This window comes from Budorcas taxicolor, chromosome 24, assembly GCF_023091745.1.
Source record: "Budorcas taxicolor isolate Tak-1 chromosome 24, Takin1.1, whole genome shotgun sequence".
NCBI classification, from domain to species: Eukaryota; Metazoa; Chordata; class Mammalia; order Artiodactyla; family Bovidae; genus Budorcas; species Budorcas taxicolor.
Genome location: NC_068933.1, coordinates 3,134,301 through 3,156,788, shown reverse-complemented (window position 1 = coordinate 3,156,788; position 22,488 = coordinate 3,134,301). Strand labels below are relative to the sequence as shown.

Here is a 22,488-nt window from a genome sequence, read left to right as displayed (position 1 = left end):
CATTCCCACCAACAGTGTAAGAGGGTTCCCTTTTCTCCACACCCTCTCCAGCATTTATTGCTTGCAGACTTTTGGATCGCAGCCATTCTGACTGGTGTGAAGTGGTACCTCATTGTGGTTTTGATTTGCATTTCTCTGATAATGAGTGATGTTGAGCATCTTTTCATGTGTTTGTTAGCCATCCGTATGTCTTCTTTGGAGAAATGTCTATTTAGTTCTTTGGCCCATTTTTTGATTGGGTCGTTTGTTTTCCTGGAATTGAGCTGCATAAGTTGCTTGTATATTTTTGAGATTAGTTGTTTGTCCATTGCTTCATTTGCTATTATTTTCTCCCATTCAGAAGGCTGTCTTTTCACCTTGCTTATATTTTCCTTTGTTGTGCAGAAGCTTTTAATTTTAATTGTTTATTTTTGCTTTTATTTCCAGTATTCTGGGAGGTGGATCATAGAGGATCCTGCTGTGATTTGTGTCGGAGAGTGTTTTGCCTATGTTCTCCTCTAGGAGTTTTATAGTTTCTGGTCTTACATTTAGATCTTTAATCCATTTTGAGTTTATTTTTGTGTATGGTGTTAGAAAGTGTTCTAGTTTCATTCTTTTACAAGTGGTTGACCAGTTTTCCCAGCACCACTTGTTAAAGAGATCGTCTTTACTCCATTGTATATTCTTGCCTCCTTTGTCAAAGATAAGGCGTCCATAGGTGTGTGGATTTATCTCTGGGCTTTCTATTTTGTTCTCTGATCTATATTTCTGTCTTTGTGCTAGTACCATACTGTCTTGATGACTGTGGCTTTGTAGTAGAGCCTGAAGTCAGGCAAGTTGATTCCTCCAGTTCCATTCTTCTTTCTCAAGATTGCTTTGGCTATTTGAGTTTTTTTGTATTTCCATACAAATCTTGAAATTATTTGTTCTAGCTCTGTGAAAAATACCACTGGTAGCTTGATAGAGAGTGCATTGAATCTGTAGATTGCTTTGGGTAGTATACTCATTTTCACTAAATTGATTCTTCCGATCCATGAACGCAGTATATTTCTCCATCTATTAGTGTCCTCTTTGATTTCTTTCATCAGTGTTTTATAGTTTTCTATATATAGGTCTTTAGTTTCTTTAGGTAGATATATTCCGAAGTATTTTATTCTTTTCGTTGCAATGGTGAATGGAATTGTTTCCTTAATTTCTTTTTCTACTTTCTCATTATTAGTGTATAGGAATGCAAGGGATTTCTGTGTGTTGATTTTATATCCTGCAACTTTACTATATTCATTGATTAGCTCTAGTAATTTTCTGGTTTTCTATGTAGAGGATCATGTCATGTGCAAACAGTGAGAGTTTTACTTCTTCTTTTCCAATTTGGATTCAGGAATAGAAGGAACATACCTCAACATAATAAAAGCTATATATGACAAACCCACAGCAAACATTATCCTCAATGGTGAAAAATTGAAAGCATTTCCCCTAAAGTCAGGAACAAGACAAGGGTGCCCACTTTCACTGCTCCTATTCAACATAGTTCTGGAAGTTTTGGCCACAGCAATCAGAGCAGAAAAAGAAATAAAAGGAATCCAAATTTGACACACTCTTAAATCCCAGAGCTCCCTAACCTATTATTAATCACGCCGCTTGGTTTATTTTGCTCACACTACTTATGACACTTTCATTTTCTTCTTATTTTATTTTTATTTTTGCCCTCCTTTAACTAGATTGCTATCCCCATGAGACTTTGTCAATCACAATTTCTGTATCCTTGGTACCTGGAGTAGTGTGTGGTGCATAGATTCAATAAAAATGTATAGAAAGAATGATGAGAAGTATGAGAACTGAAATTTAGGTAAATAAGGAGGACTAAAGACTGGGACCTAGCGTAAAGAACAGAGAGATAGAATAGTTGTTTTCAAACCAAATATTTAGATTTTATTCAGTCTGTTCTCAGAAATCTAAACAATGACCAAAGGCCAATGAAATTATGAAGGGATGTGTCTAAAAAGTATAGCTATTTTAAATAACTGCTATAACCAGATACTGAAAATTAGAATTATGTCTACATTTTGTTTTTTCAAAGATAATACATATTATGTCCTTAGTATGCAGCTTTTCTCAATATTACCTCAGAATTCTAGTTGCCCTGGATACTTTGTGCAAAAGGGTTTCTTAATCAGATAAATTTGGAAAATTCTACATATTTTAAATTTTCTTAAGTAGGCAAAGCACATTTTGCATATTAAATTTTAGTAAGCTGAGAGTCCTCTTTGGACAAGAAAGATTCTGAATTGTATTTAATCCAGAACTTTTCACATTGATTTGACCCAGATTTGATGATTTTTAAAGACATCTGTGATAATCCCAGGATGTTACATTAAAGTGTGAGAGATGCTCTTCATTTCAGTTCAGTTCAGTCACTCAGTCGTGTCCGACTCTTTGCGACCCCATGAATCGCAGCACGCCAGGCCTCCCTGTCCATCACCATCGCCCGGAGTTCACTCAGACTCACATCCATAGAGTCCGTGATACCATCCAGCCATCTCATCGTCGGTCGTCCTCTTCTCCTCCTGCCCCCAATAGCTCCCAGCATCAGAGTCTTTTCCAATGAGTCAACACTTCGCATGAGGTGGCCAAAGTACTGGAGTTTCAGCTTTAGCATCATTCCTTCCAAAGAAATCCCAGGGCTGATCTCCTTCCGAATGGACTGGTTGGATCTCCTTGCAGTCCAAGGGACTCTCAAGAGTCTTCTCCAACACCACAGTTCAAAAGCATCAATTCTTCGGCGCTCAGCCTTCTTCACAGTCCAACTCTCACATCCATACATGACCACAGGAAAAACCATAGCCTTGACTAGACGGACCTTAGTCGGCAAAGTAATGTCTCTGCTTTTGAATATGCTATCTAGGTTGCTCATAATTTTTCTTCCAAGGAGTAAGCATCTTTTAATTTCATGGCTGCAGTCACCATCTGCAGTGATTTTGGAGCCCCCAAAAATAAAGTCTGACACTGTTTCCCCATGTATTTCCCATGAAGTGATGGGACCGGATGCCATGATCTTTGTTTTCTGAATGTTGAGTTTTAGGCCAACTTTTTCACTATCCTCTTTCACTTTCATCAAGAGGCTTTTTAGCTCCTCTTCACTTTCTGCCATAAGGGTGGTGTCATCTGCATATCTGAGGTTATTGATATTTCTCCCGGCAATCTTGATTCCAGCTTGTGTTTCTTCCAGTCCAGCATTTCTCATGATGTACTCTGCATAGAAGTTAAATAAACAGGGTGACAATATACAGCCTTGACATACTCCTTTTCCTATTTGGAACCAGTCTGTTGTTCCATGTCCAGTTCTAACTGTTGCTTCCTGGCCTGCATACAGATTTCTCAAGAGGCAGCTCAGGTGATCTGGTATTCCCATTTCTCTCAGAATTTTCCACAGTTGATTGTGATCCACACAGTCAAAGGCTTTGGCATAGTCAAGAAAGCAGAAATAGATGTTTTTCTGGAACTCTCTTGCTTTTTTGATGATCCAGCGGATGTTGGCAATTTGATCTCTGATTCCTCTGCCTTTTCTAAAACCTTCTTGAACGTCAGGGAGGTCACGGTTCATGTATTGCTGAAGCCTGGCTTGGAGAATTTTGAGCATTACTTTGCTAGCATGTGAGATGAGTGCAATTGTGCGGTAGTTTGAGCATTCTTTGGCATTGCCTTTCTTTGGAATTGGAGTGAAAACTGACCTTTTCCAGTCCTGTGGCCACTGCTGAGTTTTCCAAATTTGCTGGTATATTGAGTGCAACACTTTCACAGCATCATCTTTCAGGATTTGAAACAGTTCAATTGGAATTCCATCACCTCCACTAGCTTTGTTCGTAGTGATGCTTTCTAAGGCCCACTTGACTTCACATTCCAAGATGTCTGGTTCTAGATTAGTAATCACATCAGCATGACTATCTGGGTCATGAAGATGTTTTTTGTACAGTTCTTCCTTGTATTCTTGCCACCTCTTCTTAATATCTTCTGCTTCTGTTAGGTCCATACCATTTCTGTCGTTTATCGAGCCCATCTTTACATGAAATGTTCCCTTGGTATCCCTAATTTTCTTGAAGAGATCTCTAGTCTTTCCCATTCTGTTGTTTTCCTCTATTTCTTTGCATTGATTGCTGAAGAAGGCTTTCTTGTCTCTTCTTGCTATTCTTTGGAACTCTACATTTAGATGCCTATATCTTTCCTTTTCTCCTTTGCTTTTCACCTCTGGATTAATGTCCACTGCGATGTTGCAGACCAGAATTTTTTCCATAAGTAAGAAAAGACAGCATTTGTTTATTTTTTTTCATTATCTTTTACCTATGAATAACTTTACATATTACACGGACAACTATTCATATTCTCTAAAAGACTGTCTTTCATTCCCATTTTTGTCAGCCTCAACCTTGGAGCTTGTCAAATGGAGGGCACAGGCAGAATTTCCTCTTGTAACAACAAGCTTGTACCATTATAAAGCAACACTGCACTCGATTCAGTGTCAGACAGCAGGCTTAGAAGACGGGATCAGGGATCGGGTGTGCTCAGACCCGAGGTATGCCTCTCGCATTTCCTCATGCACCTGCTGAGTTGTGATGCTGAGATCACATTCCGTTACTGCTCCCAGCCTTATGTCTTCGTGTTTCCTGAGGCAGCTCTGGAGCCAAAACAGTTTTCCATCTGACTCTAGGCTGGATAGGTCACTTTTTTCTAAAGCAAAGTATCTTTTCCTGTAAGATGCATTTCTGAAATATAATAGCACCAGCCTTCTTCTGAATATAATTAACATATTACAGTGTAACAGATTCTTTGCATGCATGTGTGCTCATTCACTTCAGTTGTGTCCATTTCTGTGTGACCACACGGACTGTAGCTCACCAGACTACTCTGTCCTTGGAATTCTCCAGGCAAGAATGCTGGAGTGGGTTGTCATGCCCTCCCCCAGGGGATCTTCCCAACCCAGAGATCGAACCTGCGTCTCCTGAGGCCCCTGTGTTGCAGACAGATTCTTTACTGCTGAGCCACCAGGAAAGCCCCAACAAGTTCTTTACTGAGACATTTTTTCCCTTGTTTTTCATTGGAAGCAAGTTTTATACGATGATAAGAACACTTAACTTGAAAAGTATCTTTAAAAAAATCTTAAGTGTACATTGCTATTGACTAAGCTACAGTGATGTTTTGCAGATCTCTAGAAATTATTTACCTTACTTAATTTAAACTTTATGCCTTTGAATTAATAACTTCCCATTTTCCCTAGACCCCACTAGCCTCTGGTCACCACCCTTCCAGTTTTTTAATTTATAAATTTGACTATATTTGACACATCATATAAATGGAATCCTAGAGTCCTTGTCTTTTTGTATACTGAGACTTTTCTTAACCTGGGCTTTTTATTTTCTTTTCTTTTCTTTTTTTGGTAGGATGTTTATCCACATGAAAGGACATCCAGCTTTGTTTTGATTCCAGGGTTTAATTCTTTCAGATGCATTTCTTACTTAAGCTGCAACACCTGGTCCTGCCATGTCTGTTATTGCTTAATTTTAGAGAAGATGCCTTAAGGATCATATATTTATTTAAGATAAGTTGGCAAGATGGGAATTTGAACCCAAGTCTTGTGCTGCATTAAAGGGTTTATCTGTGAATAATTACTAATGGGTCACTTAATGTTTTTATATTGTTTTGATGGCATTACATGGTAGCAGCACTGTGATGATTTCTTTTAAAGACATCTTCCATGAGTAATCCAGGTTGTTTTTGGTTTTGTAATTGCTCAGGGTTGGTGCAAATGTACAGTTCTCCTGCGAGGACAATTACGTGCTCCAGGGATCCAAGAGCATAACGTGTCAGAGAGTCACAGAGACCCTGGCTGCGTGGAGCGACCACCGGCCGATTTGCAGAGGTGAGTCGGGGTGGTCATGTTTGCCCAGATTCTCTTTCCTTATAGCTGAATACACAAGGAGGTCCAAGTGCAAAGTCCAGTGTATAGACAGCAAAACTTGGCGATGATTTATGCTTTTGTGGTGATGTCGGTTAACAAGAAATCATTTTTTTGAAATTTTTTAGGAGACAAACATTTCTAAGGATATTTGTGTTTTTTAAATGTCGAAATACACGAGCAAACCTAATCATTCCAATGCATTCTATATAACTTGGTATCCATCTATCTATACACACAGCTTGCATATGTACAAAAATATGTTATATAACCAGATGCTTTGGAAAACAGAATGCAAGTCCCTGTAAATCTAAAAGTGCTCACTTTGCAATAGCAGTGACGTTATTTTTTTTGAGTTTTGATAGTATCAGTGATAAAGGGAGTTTGTTAGCATGATCTGAAGCCCTCATTTTATTATTAAACTAACCTTGGATATAGAACAAAATGTTGCATTATCATCATCTTCTTCAGTGAGGTCAAATATTTGTTGCATCTGTGAAATATGTGAAAAATCCTACCAGAATTATAGAAGCCATAGTGAAACCAGCAGAAAATTGTTTTGGATAATTTACTCAGGAAAAATTAATAAAATTAAAAGAAAAGCTAGCTGTTTTGTTTTGTTTTGTTTGCATTGTGTGCAGCAAATAATTTATGCAAGGGGGTAGTTTTAAAGGAAGAGGAAAAAAGTACTAAGCTGAATAAGGAATAAAAGGGGAAGTTTCATATATAACAATATCTTTTCCCTCCTTATAGTCTTTTTCAGATGAATGGATTTATAATTTTTTATTTAAAATGTTTTGGTTGTAAAAACGTATGTATAATGCAAAATGAACCATGTCAGTTACATCCTGTGAAATGAGGTAGTTGTGAAATACATGGCTAGTTTCATCAAAGCTAAAATACTAGATTGCCTGGTTTGCTATACCTTTTCACATGTAGAGAACACACCTTTGTAGTATCTGTGCACCCCGAGGGCAGAGTGGGTGTGTGGGCTGCCTGCAGGTGACCCTTCCCTGTGAAATGCTTCCCTTCCTGGAGGAGCACCCGCTCTTGTCAGGAGGAGTGTGTGGCTGTGCCCTCCCCTGTGTCACTAGACTATCTGTACACTAATATTTACTGACGTGATGTCATTAGGCTTTCAAAGGTGCTCTAGCAAAATCCGTGTTCCCACCACACAGCGGTAATGCTCATTCTCCCAGTGACAAATGAGGACCAAGCCTCAGGTATTAGCTTTCCCCCTAAGGAGGAACAATGTGCTTTCATTTTTTAATGTTTTTCTTGCATTTCCAGATCGGGAACATACAGCATTATTTTAAAAGCCCATACTGGGATGACCCAGAGACAATATGGGGAGGGTGGTGGGAGGGGGGTTCAGGGTTGGGAACTCATGTACACCTGTGGTGGATTCATGTCAATGTATGGGCAAAACCCATTCAGTATTGTAAAGTAAAAAATTAAAAATATAAAATAAAAGCCCATACTAGACAAAACTAGTAAATGTACACCTGTTTCAAATTGATATTAAAAGTAACATAAAGGGAATATCAACCGGGTATTATTTGATTCTTACCTTATTTATTAATTCAGAAGTTTTCCTTGTACCCACTTTGGGCCAAACCTCATCTAGACTCAAAACACTTTCACTGCATGTTGGCCCCTAACTGTGCCCTGACTTGGTACCAAACACTCAGAGGCACTTGTCTCAGCCGACAGCTGCTACAGCCAGGATAAGGGAGGACAGTTCCTCCACCCCCCCTAAGCCACTAGCTGCTCCCTCCCAGAGGCCCCCAGAGGAGAAGTCATCTGACTTCCTGTCCCTATAGATTCTCACTTCTACTTTATCACATTTGAGAAGAGATGTTCCTCCAGGGGGTGTTTGTCTGTTGTGTAATTCTTGGTCTGGTTCCCGTGGACAGCTTCTCCCTCTCTCCAGCATCCACTTCTCTCCTTCACACCCAGATTTACTCATCTCATCCCCTCCACCCCCGACTCCCAGTTGATGACTCAGCTGTTTTGCTTCAATTAGATGTACTTTCTTTTTCATGGACTAATCTTTTAGTCTATTGCCACTTATTACTTGTAACTCTCTGAAATAATGAGCTATAGCAGCTGGGAATAATTCTTAAGATAGCATTTTCTTATAGGCTGTGTATTTTAAATCTATAGACTGGAGCAGACTGTGTCTGGGGAACAATAAAAAATATCTTTAAAAACACAGTTTTAAAGAAACCTGTATTTTAGAGCATTTAGAGTAGTAAGACATTAAATAAACCTTAAATCAAAAGTCCTAAAATCTCCTAAACAGAAGAATTTAACATACACTGTTTAGGGTAAGGTGATAACAATTAGGTGACTTAAAAAAAAAAAAAAATACACCACAAGAGAAACTTAAAACAAATGGAGGTGAATTTTTCTTTCATATAGAATTAAGATATAGACAGTATAGGACAAGGATGGGCAGGTCTGTTTCAGAGATGGAAATTTCCTCAAGTCTCACTCTGTCCTCCCTATGGTAAGACCTCCATCCTCATGGTCCAAGTTGGCATCCAAACTCCAAGCAACAGGATGGAGGAGTTTAGGAGAGAGTCTGCAAATACCATCATGTGGATTCCTTCTCAGTCCCACTGGCCAAAATTCAGCCAGATATTCTCACCTTGTTGTGAGACTTAGAAACATATATATTTATTCTGGGTGGTTACGTATATAGCAAACAATTATACTTCTATGAAAGAAAAGGAGCATAGCTATTAAGGGAATCTTTGACAAGCTTTCCTGGTGGCTCAGAGGTTAAAGCGTCTGCCTGCAATGTGGGAGACCTGAGTTTGATCCCTGGGTCGGGAAGATCCCCTGGAGAAGGAAGTGGCAACCCACGCCAGTATTCTTGCCTGGAGAATCCCATGGGCGGAGGAGCCTGGTGGGCTACAGTCCACGGGGTCGCAAAGAGTCGGACACGACTGAGTGACTTCACTTTCACCTCACACTTTCACTTTGCCATCGGGGTGTATTTCTATAAGAAGAAGAGATGGAGTCAATCACTCAAAATATGACATTTTTCTTTCTACCCTGTATCATCTGCAGCTTTTCATGAGTGGAGTGTGTAGATAAACTAAGGAATCGATCATCCCTCTCTCGTGTCCCTTGGCATTTTTGCATCAGTGTAGGATTATATTTGTAAGCAATATGGATGAGAAGAGGTGGAGCTGTGTGCCTGAGCATATCCTACTTTCTGGACTAGAAAGGGCTCATCTGGTTGTCTTGTGGTTAAGCAGGGAACATGTCCTCCACACTCAGCTCCCTTTCCCTGCCCTGTCCTCACCTCCTGGCCACACAGCCTTCTCCCAAGAGGTCAGCTTCCTTCTGCAAAGCCGGCAGGAACATCCCTCCCTCCAGTAGTCGCCATGTACCATGGCCTAATCGGGTACACATACAGATGGAAGGCCAAGTGCTTAAGTGCATCTTAGGCTGACCCTATAGAGGACCACTTCATGGAGCCTCTAGAGCAGGGCTCTCAGCCAGAAATAAAATGCAAGCCACTGATCTAATTTTAGGGAGCTCAAATCTGGTGATCAGTGACAACCTAGAGGGGTGGGACGGAGGTTCAAGAGGGAGAGAAAATACATATACCTATGGCTGATTCCTGTCAATGTATGACAGAAACCAATGCAATATTGTAAAGCAATTATCCTCCAATTAAAAATAAATAAGTTGTTTTAAAAAAGTATCTAGTAGCCAGATTGGAAAAGAAGCAGGTGCAGTTAATTTTAAGAATATTATTTAACCCTAAACATTTCAATTATTTTAATGTATAGTTGAAAAGACTCTAAGAAGATACCTTTTCTCCCCGCTTTGTTTTATTCATGCTATGTCTTGGACATTCAGTGTGCATTTTACACCCCGGCTCTGACCAGTATCATTTCCAGCGCTCAGTCGTCAGATGTGCTGGTGGCTGCCACAGACAGTGCATGCTCACTGCTGCTCTCAGCCCAGTCGAGCTCCCTCCGCTCTCAACACCCTTGTGGGTGTGAAGGGCAGAACTGGTCTCTTTGAGTCACAAGCAGTTTCCTGGCTGGTGCCCCTCATTTCTCCTATTAAAACCCATCCATTTTCCAGGTTGGCAATGTTTAGGAACCCTGTGTCTGTCATCATCCCCTCCTTTAAACAGTGTCTCTACTGGCTTTTAATGACTGATTCCCCAACTAAAGAAGAGCTGAGAAACCTTTATTGAAGTGGAGATTTTATGACTATTCTCTAAAGATGGCTTTAGCTGTCTAAAATGTACGGGGAAATGGGTAACATGAAGCGTAATGCTATTTCATGCTACACGAAACAGAATACAGGAGTATTTACTTAGCTATCCGTAGGTTCCAAACACCAAGGGCAATTTTTCAAGTTCATCTTCCCCTCTGTGCTACTGCCGTAATACTTTGTCAGTCAGAGGTGAGCGGTACAGTTTGGGTACTCCTAACGCACTCTGAGCTTTTAAAGCAGCCCTCATATTGATCATCTCAGCCACATGTTCTAAATTCAACCATCTATCAAATGCAATAAAATGCCCCTGGTCTGAGCACTGCACACATTATGAGATTTCAGACCAGTCAATTAAGGAAGGGCTGATTCTCAAGGTTCCGATCTTCATGAAGGGTCTCTAACTCTTAAGTAATTACCGTGCCTTCTCCATGGGAGGATTATCAGATAGAAGCATTTGATAAATTGCAGTGAGTCAGGAGGGCTCTTTCACATCTGGACACTGGGTCCTAAGCCAATGCTTACATTAGCTAATTAACCCTGAGGATGAGGGATGTTACCTTTTTTTCCTGTTAGCACACAGATGAATGGTTGCCATAGCTCAGTAATTATACAAGTGATTTTGTTTGAAATTATACTTACTTCATTTAGGGATATGAAAACAACCATTATGATTTTTCACAGGGTAAAATATTATGAGCTGTTTGAAACTGTATAAGTATCTTTAACCGGTGATATTTTTTTTTTAAATAAGCAAACAAAATAGAGAAGAAGAGGATGTACTTGTATTTTTTTGAGTAAAATGTTTCAGCTGGCGTTTATTCCATCAGTGTTTGAGCAGGGTATATAGAGAGAATTTCTTTTAATGCTAATGCACATTAATCTGTGGAATTAATATTTTTAGTTGCTCTCTGAGTTGACAGTGCACATAAGAAAAGTGAAGTGATTTTTGCAGTTGTAACTGTGGTTGCATGGATGCCAGTTACAGCCTCAGGGGGTCACAGAATAAAGCTATTATCTCAGGACTCCAAGTCAGGTTAGCCTAGCAGTATCCTTAACTTATTAACTTGTCACTTACTGAGAACTTTACAGTGTAATCTTCCCTACTCATATTCTCTCTCCATACAGAAATAACCTTTTAAATAGTATTGAAAAGACCATTTATACCTGAAAGATGACTTCATTCTACCAGACTAAGAGTCCAGAGCCAATTTGAAGACTATATTTTAATACTGATTATTATGTCAGGTAGCTATGAGCCCATAGATTTAAAGAAACATACACTTTAAAGGAAAAGACAACAACAACTTCTTTGTCATAGATATTAAAAAAAAAAAAAATCTATGCACTCCAAACTTTTAAAGCAGACCTTATATTGATTATCTCAGCCACATGTTCTAAATTCAACCATCTATCAAATGCAATAAATGCCTATGGTCTGAGCACTGCACATATTATGAGATTTTAGATCAGTCAGTTAAGGAAGGAGTTGACCTTGGTTGAGAGCTCTTAGGATTTACTCTAAGAATTTTCATATATAACAAACATTGGTATATTTAGTACATTTATCGCGTTGTCCATTACATCCCTAGCACTGATTTGTCTCATAACTAAAGCTTTGTACCATCTGACCACCTTCTTCCAATCCTCTCCTCCAGTGTTCCGCACCTCTTAGTAACCACAAATCTCATCTATTTTTTATGAGTTTGTTTGTGAAGTGTAATTGCCTAGAACATCATGTTAATTCCTGTTACCCAACATAGTGATTCCATATTTCTATAAAGTACAAAATTATCATGACAATAAGCCTAGTTATCATATATCACCATAAAAAGTTATTAAATTATTATTGGCTATATTCCCTAAGCTATGACTCATTTATTTGATGACTGGAATTTTGTCCCTCTTAATTTCTAACACGTTTAACTTTTACTTTAATTCCAGTGAATTTGGATAAATTTCTGTTTTCACTTCTAGACTTCTAAGGATATGTACTTTTTACTTGAGTGTCATGGGAGAAAAACATGTTTTTCTCTATTTCTTATTAAGTTACTGAAGATAACAAAGTCATGTATTTTTATGCCACTGCTCTCAAATTCACCTGACATAAAATGACTTGGAAACCAGTGTTAATCGGGTGCTAATAATGCTCCTGGAACAAGCCTGGGCCGTTTCTGACAGCCTGCCTGCATTTGTTGTCTTCCTTCTGCCTGGAACGCTTCTCCCGCAGACCTCCAGGTGGCTCTCCATCCCGCACCCACCATCAGATGGCATCTCATCCAAACCCTTCTGTGCCCACCCTCTTCCAGATGCTCTGTGAACCCTGACTCTGCTTTCCTGCAGAAGCCGAGTGTCCTCCTGACATTAGACATTAGTGTGGTTAATCCCCTGATGAAGGCATGGAGCTTCATTTTTTCCCTCGTTGCTGTATCCTCTGTGCTGGAAACAGCCCCCAACTCTCAGTAAGCACTCGCTGTGTATTTTCTTTTTACTCCCTGTGCTGTGGCGTGTGGCACTCTACTTACATTCTTTCCTCCCATCCTTACAGAAATCATGGATGAAGCTATGATTATTATAGGAAGTGGATAACCCGAGAGGCTTACAATGAAATAACTTAACACATCTGATAGCTTCATAAACCAGATCTGGAACTCAAGAGTGATTCAGAAAAGCAAGCTCTTAACCTCTAACATACTTTCTCCATTTTGGCTAAGTCTGGATATGGACATAAAATTGGTGGTTTTCTTTTAAATTCTACAAGAATCACATTATCTGATATAATTCTTAAGTTGCTTTTAAAAAGCTTCCGAGTCCAGATATCCTATTAATTTAAGTTTAATCAATGAGAATATTCTCTTCCATTTAATTTCATTAAGTAGTTACTATAGAATGGCAAAGATTCCCGGAACTGATTGAACATAAATAGATAAATTACTACTTCCAGTTGTGTAGGATAAATCATGTGAAACAAATACATGTTACACTTAATAAATACTCAATGATTAATGGGTAAATAGCACATATTGGCATTCAAAACTGGTTAGTTTTCTTCTCCCTTTCCACTTTCCTTCTTTATATATTTCCAGTGATCATTTTATAAATTCTAGTTTAATTTTAAAAACACATAAGATATAAGTAAAATTTGAGGTTACAAGTTTAGAACACTGTCATATAAGTACTATTAACTGTACATTAATTAGATCATGGTTATTATCGAAGAACATCTATTCAGCATTTTTAAGATTTCCGTGCAAATTACTTTATGTTAGGTGTTATATTTCCAAAAAGATTCTGACATGGGGGAATGCCTTGGCAGGAGCAGGAAGTGGTGAGTGTGTGCTCAACTCTAAAATGTGTAAATGTGTATATACATTTCCATTATGGGAATGTATTTATATCTTGCTGTAAAGACTTGCTTGACACTGGCATATTGTAATTACCTAATTATTTGCTTAATTAAATACTTTGTTGACTAATTGAGTATGTGTTTAGCACAGAAGCAACTGTTTGGGAAGTAGGTCCTGGTCTCCAAGGACACAGTGAGATTGCTCATCACAATCAGAGCAGGTCGCTAAGCCTTCTCGTGTCTGAGCAGCTGCACAGCCCTTCTGGGGAGGAGTGAGGAGCCAGCAGAGTCCAGGAGAGGAGAGAGACGGGCAAGGGGGGAAAGCTTCAGAGTCAAATCATACAGTCTTCTGATCATCAGTCCAGTTTGTACTCAGTTATAGCAACAAACTGCAGCTTAGATGTGGTTAGTAGATAAACTGAGCTCACCCGCCCACCTTCTGCAGAAGGCTCTGCACACCCTCACCATCCTAACTGAGCATGACCCTCAGGCTGGTGGCAGAAACTCCCTCCACAATCATTCCCAGAACTTACAAATTTAGAACACTGTCGCATAAGTAACATTAAATGTACATTAATTAGATCATGGTTATTATCAAAGAACATTTATTAAGCATTTTTTAAGATTTGCCTAAAAATCTGGCTTGCTGATGTTCACTCACGGGATACACTGCAACGCAGATTTAGTCCCGGTTTACCTCTCATCTCTCTGGCTGTTCTGTGTTCTTCTCTGGCTCTTCTTATCCTTCTGAAAGCCTGGGTGTTTGACAAACCTGACAGAGAGTGAAGGCAATGGAAGACAATTAGCCTTACGGTGCTGGAAGCTGATGGAAGAAGGGGAGAGTGACGGGCAGGAGTGGCGTTCGCTCTGCTGCCCCCTATCAGCAGCTCAGGGAGATCGCAGCTTAGTCTGAGCCTTTCTCTCACAGAACCAGAGCATAGAGAGAAAACCCAGACAGGGTGTCTGCAGGAGATGTAGAAGGGAATGTCCAGTCTGCGTTTCAGCCTCTTGCAGACTTGGAGAATGGCACACAGAGATCATGGTAACTCAAGATACGTTACCATTATCTGGTAGAAACTCTACACATGGGATGTTGAACTTTGGGTTGTCACCAGTAGCAAATCTGGTGGTTGTGACTAGTAGCAAAGCCTTGATACAAGAAAACAGAACCTAATGAATTGTAATTGGTGTGATGACGATAGCATCATCACACAATGAAGAGGCAGACAATTAAAATGTTGACAACTTAAAAAATCAAGACTGAGGTACCAGCTATAAGTGTCAACAGTTCCCCAAGAGGATTAGAACTCTTTAGACTAACTATTTAGACTATCAGTCTACTCCAAAACTGCAGCAACAAGTATCTATGGGGGTACTATTAAACACCAGGAATTGTTCTAATTGTTGAGATTACACATAGCAAGCAAAACAAAACAAAACAAAATCCCTGCCATGAATGTTCTCACATATTTCATTTCAGCTGATTATTTTGATGTCTTAATTAAAAGAATGAGTAGAAAAAAAATCAAAAGCTAATTTATTAGGGAAATGTACTGCAAAAAATATGTACAGTTCTAAGAAAAAGAAAAAAAAATGAAAACTAATTTGACAACTTTTGGTGAGAAATACCTCTGAAGGGACTGGATTCACAACTCCCTCTGTATGAAACACAATACCATCTATACAGCAAAGTTTAGAAAATGTGCTACTTTCCCATGAATATTTTACTAATAGTTATCTCTCTAAAAATACAATCACTAATAATCCTATCTCCCCAAGCAGTGGGTAAGATGAATTTCATGAAGATGAATTTCATAAGTGAAGTTAGAGGTCAGGCTTCAAAGCAGACAACTGGGACCCATGGCCATTGACGGGCTGTCAGATTTGGCAAACTTTCCAGCAGAGTGGCAGCTGGGGCTAATGACTGGAGGAGTACAAATTGTCAGCGGGAATGTAGCACATTAGTTCCCCACAGTACACATTCTTCAGATGAGTTTGTGTTTAAGTTTGAAATGCTTAGACCAGCACTTGGATGGTATTAGTTCAAAATTAGTCAACGCTACATTGTGCTTGTCAGCTCTTCCATATGAAATTTCACAAAGTAGAAATGTGTAACACAAAGGTACATTGACGCAAATTTATTGTAAACTATTTTGTTAAGGTTTTTCTAATTAATACCAGTAATATTATTGTTGCTGTTTAGTCGCTCAGTTGTATCTGAATCGTTTGCTACCCCATCATGGACTGTGGCCCACCAGGCTCCTCTGCCCATGAGATTTCCCAGGCAAGGACACTGGAGTGGGTTGCCACTTCCTTCTCCAACTGGTAATATTAGAACACTTTAAGAAAATTGTGAATCCGAAGTTCATGATCCTCTTAAGAACACACTCCTGGAAGTAGACCCCTTGGAGGGTGAAGCTGCACAGTGAAGGTATATGTGCTTGTGGGCACTCCTTTACTAGAAGACTTTGGGTCCAGGACACACCCACTGGGCTTTGGAAACCAAAGCACCTTCTATCCCTATTGATGAAATGCATGCATGCATGCTAAGCTGCTTCAGTCGTGTCAGACTCTGTGCGACCCCAAGGACAGCAGCCCACCAGGCTCCCCCGTCCATGGGATTATCTAGGAGTGGGTTGCCATTTCCTTCTTCAGTATTGATGAAAAAAGTGGTATTCATTTGAATGCAAATGCTAATATTTTGAAAAATAGCTTTCGTGTTTTTGTTAATCAGTGTCTAGTGGGTTAATTCTTAGCTAGTATCAAGTAACAAAAAGGTTGTCTAAAGTCATTTTCTCACATTTTTTTTGTGTCCACAACTATCGACATTAGATATGGTGCTGAGGATGTACAGTGAAGGAAGGATGCTTTCCCAAGATCAAGGGGTTCACAGTCTTTTAAGAAAGAGATTTGTAGGTTAATAATTACAAAAAAGGAGTATTATTAGAAATAGGCATAATCAACATTATTGCTATATCGATATAAATGGAAAAGGGAATAGTTAGGCACTGCCTGATTAAACGGTTTCTTCAGGCTCCTCCTCTGCAAGATGGCCCCTGGCAGTCAGAAGCCAGTTCTGTTTCGTGCTGCAGCTTAGCCTCCTAGAACAGCACCTGACCTGTACCGAAGCTCAGCTGGCAAGAAGGAGGGAAGGAAGGACGGGTGATGACTAAAGCCTGATCTTCAGTGGATGGCAGTTTAGTCAGTTTATGTTATATGACATCTTAGGGAAACGAACCTGAACTTCTCTTACATTAGTGCTTATTTATGAAGTTTCCTTTCCTCCACTCTTCTCAAACGCAGTTCAAATTATTAATGTCAAGAATGGAGTTTTGGATGACATTTGATTTCCAAAACTTGAGTATTCATTTTTTTTAAAAATCTCCTTTTCTAAAGAGAAGATCAATTGAAATATTTTTGTATTCAAAACTTAGTCATTTTTATTGGGTCATGCCATTTATATGCTCTTTCAATTTTAAGGTATTTTCTTTTTGCTTTTGGAGTCATCATTTCTATTTTCTTTCTTCATACTTTCAACTGTATTTTAAGTTGCAATTTGCATTGTGATATAATTTGTTATAGAATAAAATCTAAAACTTGAGAGGAACTTTAAATATCATCTCTTGCATAATTCTCATTTAAAATAGAATGAATGAGGGACTTCTCTGGTGGTCCAGTGGTTGAGAATCTGCCTGCAAATACAGGGGGCTAGGGGTTTGATCCCTGGTTCGGGACGATTCCACATGCCTTTGGGCAATGATGCCTGAGCGCCACCACTCCTGAGCCCGTGCTCTGGAGCCGGGAGCCTCGACAAGGGAAGCCCACACACGGCAGCTAGAGGGTAGCTCCCACTCTCCCCGGCCAGAGAGAGCCCACTAGCAGCAACAAAGACCCAGTGCAGCCAAAAATAAGTAAGTAAATTTTAAAATAGGAAGGTTGAGGTTGTGGGGGCTGGGATTACTTATGCAAGGACATATCCTGTAGGGCATAGTTGAGACGTTAATTCTGGTCTCCTGAATTCATAGTGCATTGTGTGCACCCAAACGCCTTATCAGACCCTCTCTGCAGGAGTCAGATTGGGGCCTGAAATGGGTTAATTTGGTTTGACATTGTCAAGGTGCTGTTGTCGAGATTCCCTGGTGGCTCAGATGGTAAAGAGTCTGCCTGCAATGCAGGAGACCTGGGTTCACTCCCTGGGTAGAGAAGTTCCCCTGGAGAAGGAAACAGCAACACACTCCAGTAGTCTTCCTGGAAAAATCCCATGGACGGAGGAGGCTGGTGGGCTACAGTCTATGGGGTCACAAAGAGTCGGACACGACTGAGTGACTTCACTTCACTTCAAGGTGCTGTTGTCAGCTCATTCTGTGAAGGGTAATGCTTTGGGAAATGTAATAAAGAGTTCCAGGGAAGCACTGCAAGTACCAAGCAAGCGTTCTGAAGGCTGAGTAAAATCTACTTGCCAATTTGATTTCACAAGCAGTTCTTTATCACAGTCGCGCAAGAGCTAACTTGAAGTTCCATGTGCATTTTGTGTCTTCATCACACAGATGAAATCCTGTAGAAAATAACATCATCTCTGTGTGTTTCTAGCAAGAACATGTGGATCGAATCTGCGTGGGCCCAGTGGCGTCATTACCTCCCCTAATTACCCAGTTCAGTACGAAGACAATGCTCACTGTGTATGGGTCATCACTACGACGGATCCTGACAAGGTAAGACTCCCAGCTCCCCTCTGTACATCTGACGAACTCAACTCTCTGCTTTGGCAACTGTTTACCATGAACAACCTGGTGAGTGCCATGCACGCTTGCATCTTGTTTGAACTGAAAACCTGCTGCTTCATGGTGTGTCAGTCTATCCGCCTTTATTGGAAAGCCTGCCTAGGATTCAGTTATAAAGTATTCTCAGTGTGCTTGCCTCCTACTGCTTCTGAAGGTTACATCTATGCCATGGTTTTATTTCCAGTTTGATTGTCATATAACAATTGACATAGAACATTGTTTTAGTGTAAGGTGTGCGACATGATGATTTGATATGTATTTATATAGAAAACTGGTTACTGTGATGTTTAGTTAACATGTATCACCTTGTATAGTTAAATTATTCCTTCTTGTGATGAGAACTTTTCATCTCAGTAGCAGTCAGTATGGAGCAGGCAATAGCACCCCACTCCAGTACTCTTGCCTGGAAAATTCCATGGATGGAGGAGCCTGGAAGGCTGCAGTCCATGCGGTCGCTAAGAGTCGGACGTGACTGATCGACTTCACTTTCACTTTTCTCTTTCATGCATTGGAGAAGGAAATGGCAACCCACTCCAGTGTTCTTACCTGGAGAATCCCAGGGACGGGGGAGCCTGGTGGGCTGCCATCTATGGGGTCTCACAGAGTTGGACACGACTGAAGCGACTTAGCAGCAGCAGTAGCAGCAGCAGTCAGTGATCAGTCGATGGCCTCCGGGTGGAATGTGGGGAGTGAAAGAGGAGGCTCCGTGGGCAGGTGGTTTTGATTCTCTTCACACTGTGTACACATGGCTTCCCCTTGCGGCACCTGCCGCAAGGGGAGAGGAGGAGGGATCCAGAATGGCTTTGGGGAGGGTGGTGAAACCCGGACCAGAATGGGCACAAGGTCCAGCCTCCCGGGGGAGTCCCAGTGAACATCCGCTGTCCTTGCATAATTACTGATGATAACACCCTTCTTTATTCTCCTAATCATCCCAGGCTGGAACAATGAGATTCTAAGTTCTCTCTACCTGGAAACAGGGAAAGGACCTCAGAAACCAGCCCTTTATGGGAAGGGAGAATGGGTTTGGCTCTGAGTGCAGTGAGAGTGAGGGGCTTGCTGTATCTACAAACGTGTGTCCCTCAGAGAGGTCAGCTCGGGATTCCCAGGTGTGTCCTTAGCTGCTGAAACCTGGGATGAGTGTGACATCATACAGAGAGGCCAGAGAGAGCTGAAGAGAGTCCTGCCGGTGGCATCACGTTTCTCTCAGGGACGTTGGAGGGTGCACTGGGCTCCACCATGAGTGATGGAGATCTTGCAAGCAGAAGAATCCACGTCAAGGTTTGAAATACTAAACTCTTATGTGGATGATGCCCTGACATTTCAGCACAAAAGCAGAAGCTCCAGATGAAATCTTCAGGGAATTTGGTTAACTCCCTCCCAATAGTTTAAAATTCATTTACATTCAGATTGCAAATAGATAATCATAAATATTTTTCTATATGAAAGATACCCCTATATATCTGTGTTTCTATTTCTTTTCTGTTGTCAACTGAAAAAAAGGCACAACCTGAAAGTTGAGAATTAGTGTCGTTTGGAGGGCATACAGAGGACGTAGGGACTTCCCTGGTGGCTCAGTGGTGAGGAAACCGCCTACGATGCAGGAGACGTGGATTCGATCCCTGAGTCAGGAAGATCCCCTGGAGGAGGGAAGGGCAACCCACTCCAGTATTCTTGCCTGGAGAATCCCAGGGGCAGAGGAGCCTGGGAGTCAGGCTTCTCTGACTGAGGAGACACGACTGAGTGGTGAAGCATGCGTGCACGCACAGAGGATGTACGCCCATGAGACGGGCTCTCAGATGACTGCAGGGGGCTGTTCAGGGCTGTTCAGGGAGGAACCAGGATATATACCAGTTTTGGGGGGAAAATAGGTAGTCAAACATCAAAAGATTACTGTTAATAGAAGAAAAGCAGACATTTGAATCTAGTGAATTTTAGCCCTTTTCTATGCTTGGGAAGATGCGGAGCCTGGACTCAGTGGGATCCCTGTTTGGATGTGCATCTCAAGCTTCCAGGGCCAGTGCCCTGCTTTCCTCCACCTTGAGTGCCCCCACAGGGCAGAGACTGGGGGCTTGATGGACACAACGTCCTTCGCTTACTGACGTGGCAGGCGACATTCTCTGTCCACACTGTATGTACTAGAATGACCAAAATCTCTATGCAGACAAAAGCAGCTTAGAGTTACTCTTGTCTAAATTCTTCATTCAACAGCAAGGAAGCTGAGACCCAGGAAGGTAAGCTTTCAGAGCTGTTTACTCCTATTGCAGGATAGAAACATGCCTGCTCTTTGCAGAGCTCTAACAGCCTCTTCATCAGCTTTCTTCCTCCTGGAAGAAGAGTCATTTCTTTTGCAGCTATCTGTTCCATTATCACTTTGATGAGAACCACAAGGAAATGAAGTGGTAGGTTATTCAGTGTGGTGATAGGATGCTCTTGGCTGTAGATAAGAGGAGAGCTGACTAAAAGCCAAACGTTTTTAGGGAAATGTTTCATGCAATGAACGGGCAGAGCCAGGGAGATTCCAGGTTTAATTAAGCTGAGGGCTCTGGTGTGTGCCTTTCTGCTCTGCTTTGCTCTCTGAGCAGTGATCACATACCCCTCAGGTCGCAAGATGCTACCATACCATCATGTTCAGTGCTCAAGGAAGAAACGCTGTATGTCTTCCTGAGAAATAGAAGGAATTGTCTAGAAACTCCTAGATGCTCCCCTTAAGACCACCTCAGCTAGATGTCCATGCTCAAGATACTGAGCAGCTGGAGGAATGAACCATCTGGAAGTCAGAGAAAGGGCTGGTGGTTGTTGGTGACTACCACACACAGATAAGCAAAAGGTCAAGGGAAGAGTTTTCAGTTATCACCAGATTCCGCTTTTGCTTTTGAAATGTTTCACATCCCATTATCTTCCTGTTCCACTGGACACCAGTGGGCTAATGTTAGTTAAAACTCATGAAATTTGTTCCTTGGTATTTTGAAGTTGATTTTAAAACCTGGCCAAGCTGCAAAATGACAAATGAAACAATGAAGTATGCAGTTTGGGTTTATGGATTTTTCTCATTATACAAGTTCACTTTCCTCTCTCATGTTTGTGCACACTTACATAGGTTTTTGTAAAGACTTCGTATATATTTTGTTGACTCTGAACACATAACAATAACAAGTTAAATTTCAGGAATTTTGGGTTACACTGCTCCAGAAATTTCTTTGCCTTCCTTCGTTTATTTTGGTGAGTTGCTCAGAGAACAAGCAAAGCTTCTGCGTGGATAGGCTCACACGGATCCTCAAACAAGAGCACCACTTAGACACCTGAAAGCATCTCAATTAAGCAGAATTACCATCCAAATTAAGCAGCAGACATTGCCATTAAGCATAATTAGGCCTAATTTGATTCCTTGGGAGACATTCCAAATAAGGGGGTTTCCCGATTAAGTTTGTGGTGATGAAGGTATATTACATTTTGAGCATAAGCGTAAAGAACAGTTACATCAAGATTTCCAGACAACAGCTCTTGCTAGAATACTAACAGCATTCTAGACAAGAAGGGTTGGCACACCTTGGTTTGTTGTTTGACATGCTTTGTAAATTTTAAGAAATAGGGTAGAATAAAAATCTAAAATTGATTTCCAAATTGATTAATTAATGAGAGATGAGTTAGTAAACTCCTCTTATGTTGAAAGATTAGCCCTCTCATGATGACTTACACTCTTTCCTGGTCTTAGACCTGCTTTGACAATTAGATAACCATGTTCCATCTGTCAGTTTATACCAAGTGTTAACATAAAATGGCTCATACAGAGTAGTCACTGTGGGAAGTTCCTTGTGTCTCTTGGTAAAGTATGTTGTAAATATAAGATTGTGGAATGCCAAGTTAAATCCACTCACTTACGTATGTTTGTTTATATATATAATTATCATAATATATATTAGGTTAAATAAATATTATATATAATGCATATTTGGAGAATTATATGTGTTAATATGTGTATTATATTAATTGCATATGTTAGGAAAACATGCTATGTAGGCAGAAAGCGTAAAAGAAATAGTTCCTCAAGAAGATTCACTTTAATAGAGAAGTGAGTTTCTAAACACTCAATTGTATTGTTCTTGCTGAACTAGCCCAGTAGAAATTCAGTAAAAACTAACACAGTAATATGATATTTATTAATATATTTCATTATAGATACATTCAACTAT

The 22,488-nt window shown here is 40.4% G+C and overlaps 1 protein-coding gene across 1 annotated transcript in view; it reads left to right on the top strand.

Moving 5' to 3' along the window:
- The window catches only part of CSMD1 (CUB and Sushi multiple domains 1), a 1,658,099-nt gene that overhangs the window by 1,082,825 nt on the left and 552,786 nt on the right, over positions 1 to 22,488 (top strand). Inside the window, exons 9-10 of the mRNA XM_052661250.1 lie at positions 5,766 to 5,890; positions 18,108 to 18,229. Of these exons, the coding sequence (XP_052517210.1) occupies positions 5,766 to 5,890; positions 18,108 to 18,229 (247 nt within the window). The remainder of the gene's footprint in view (positions 1 to 5,765; positions 5,891 to 18,107; positions 18,230 to 22,488) is intronic.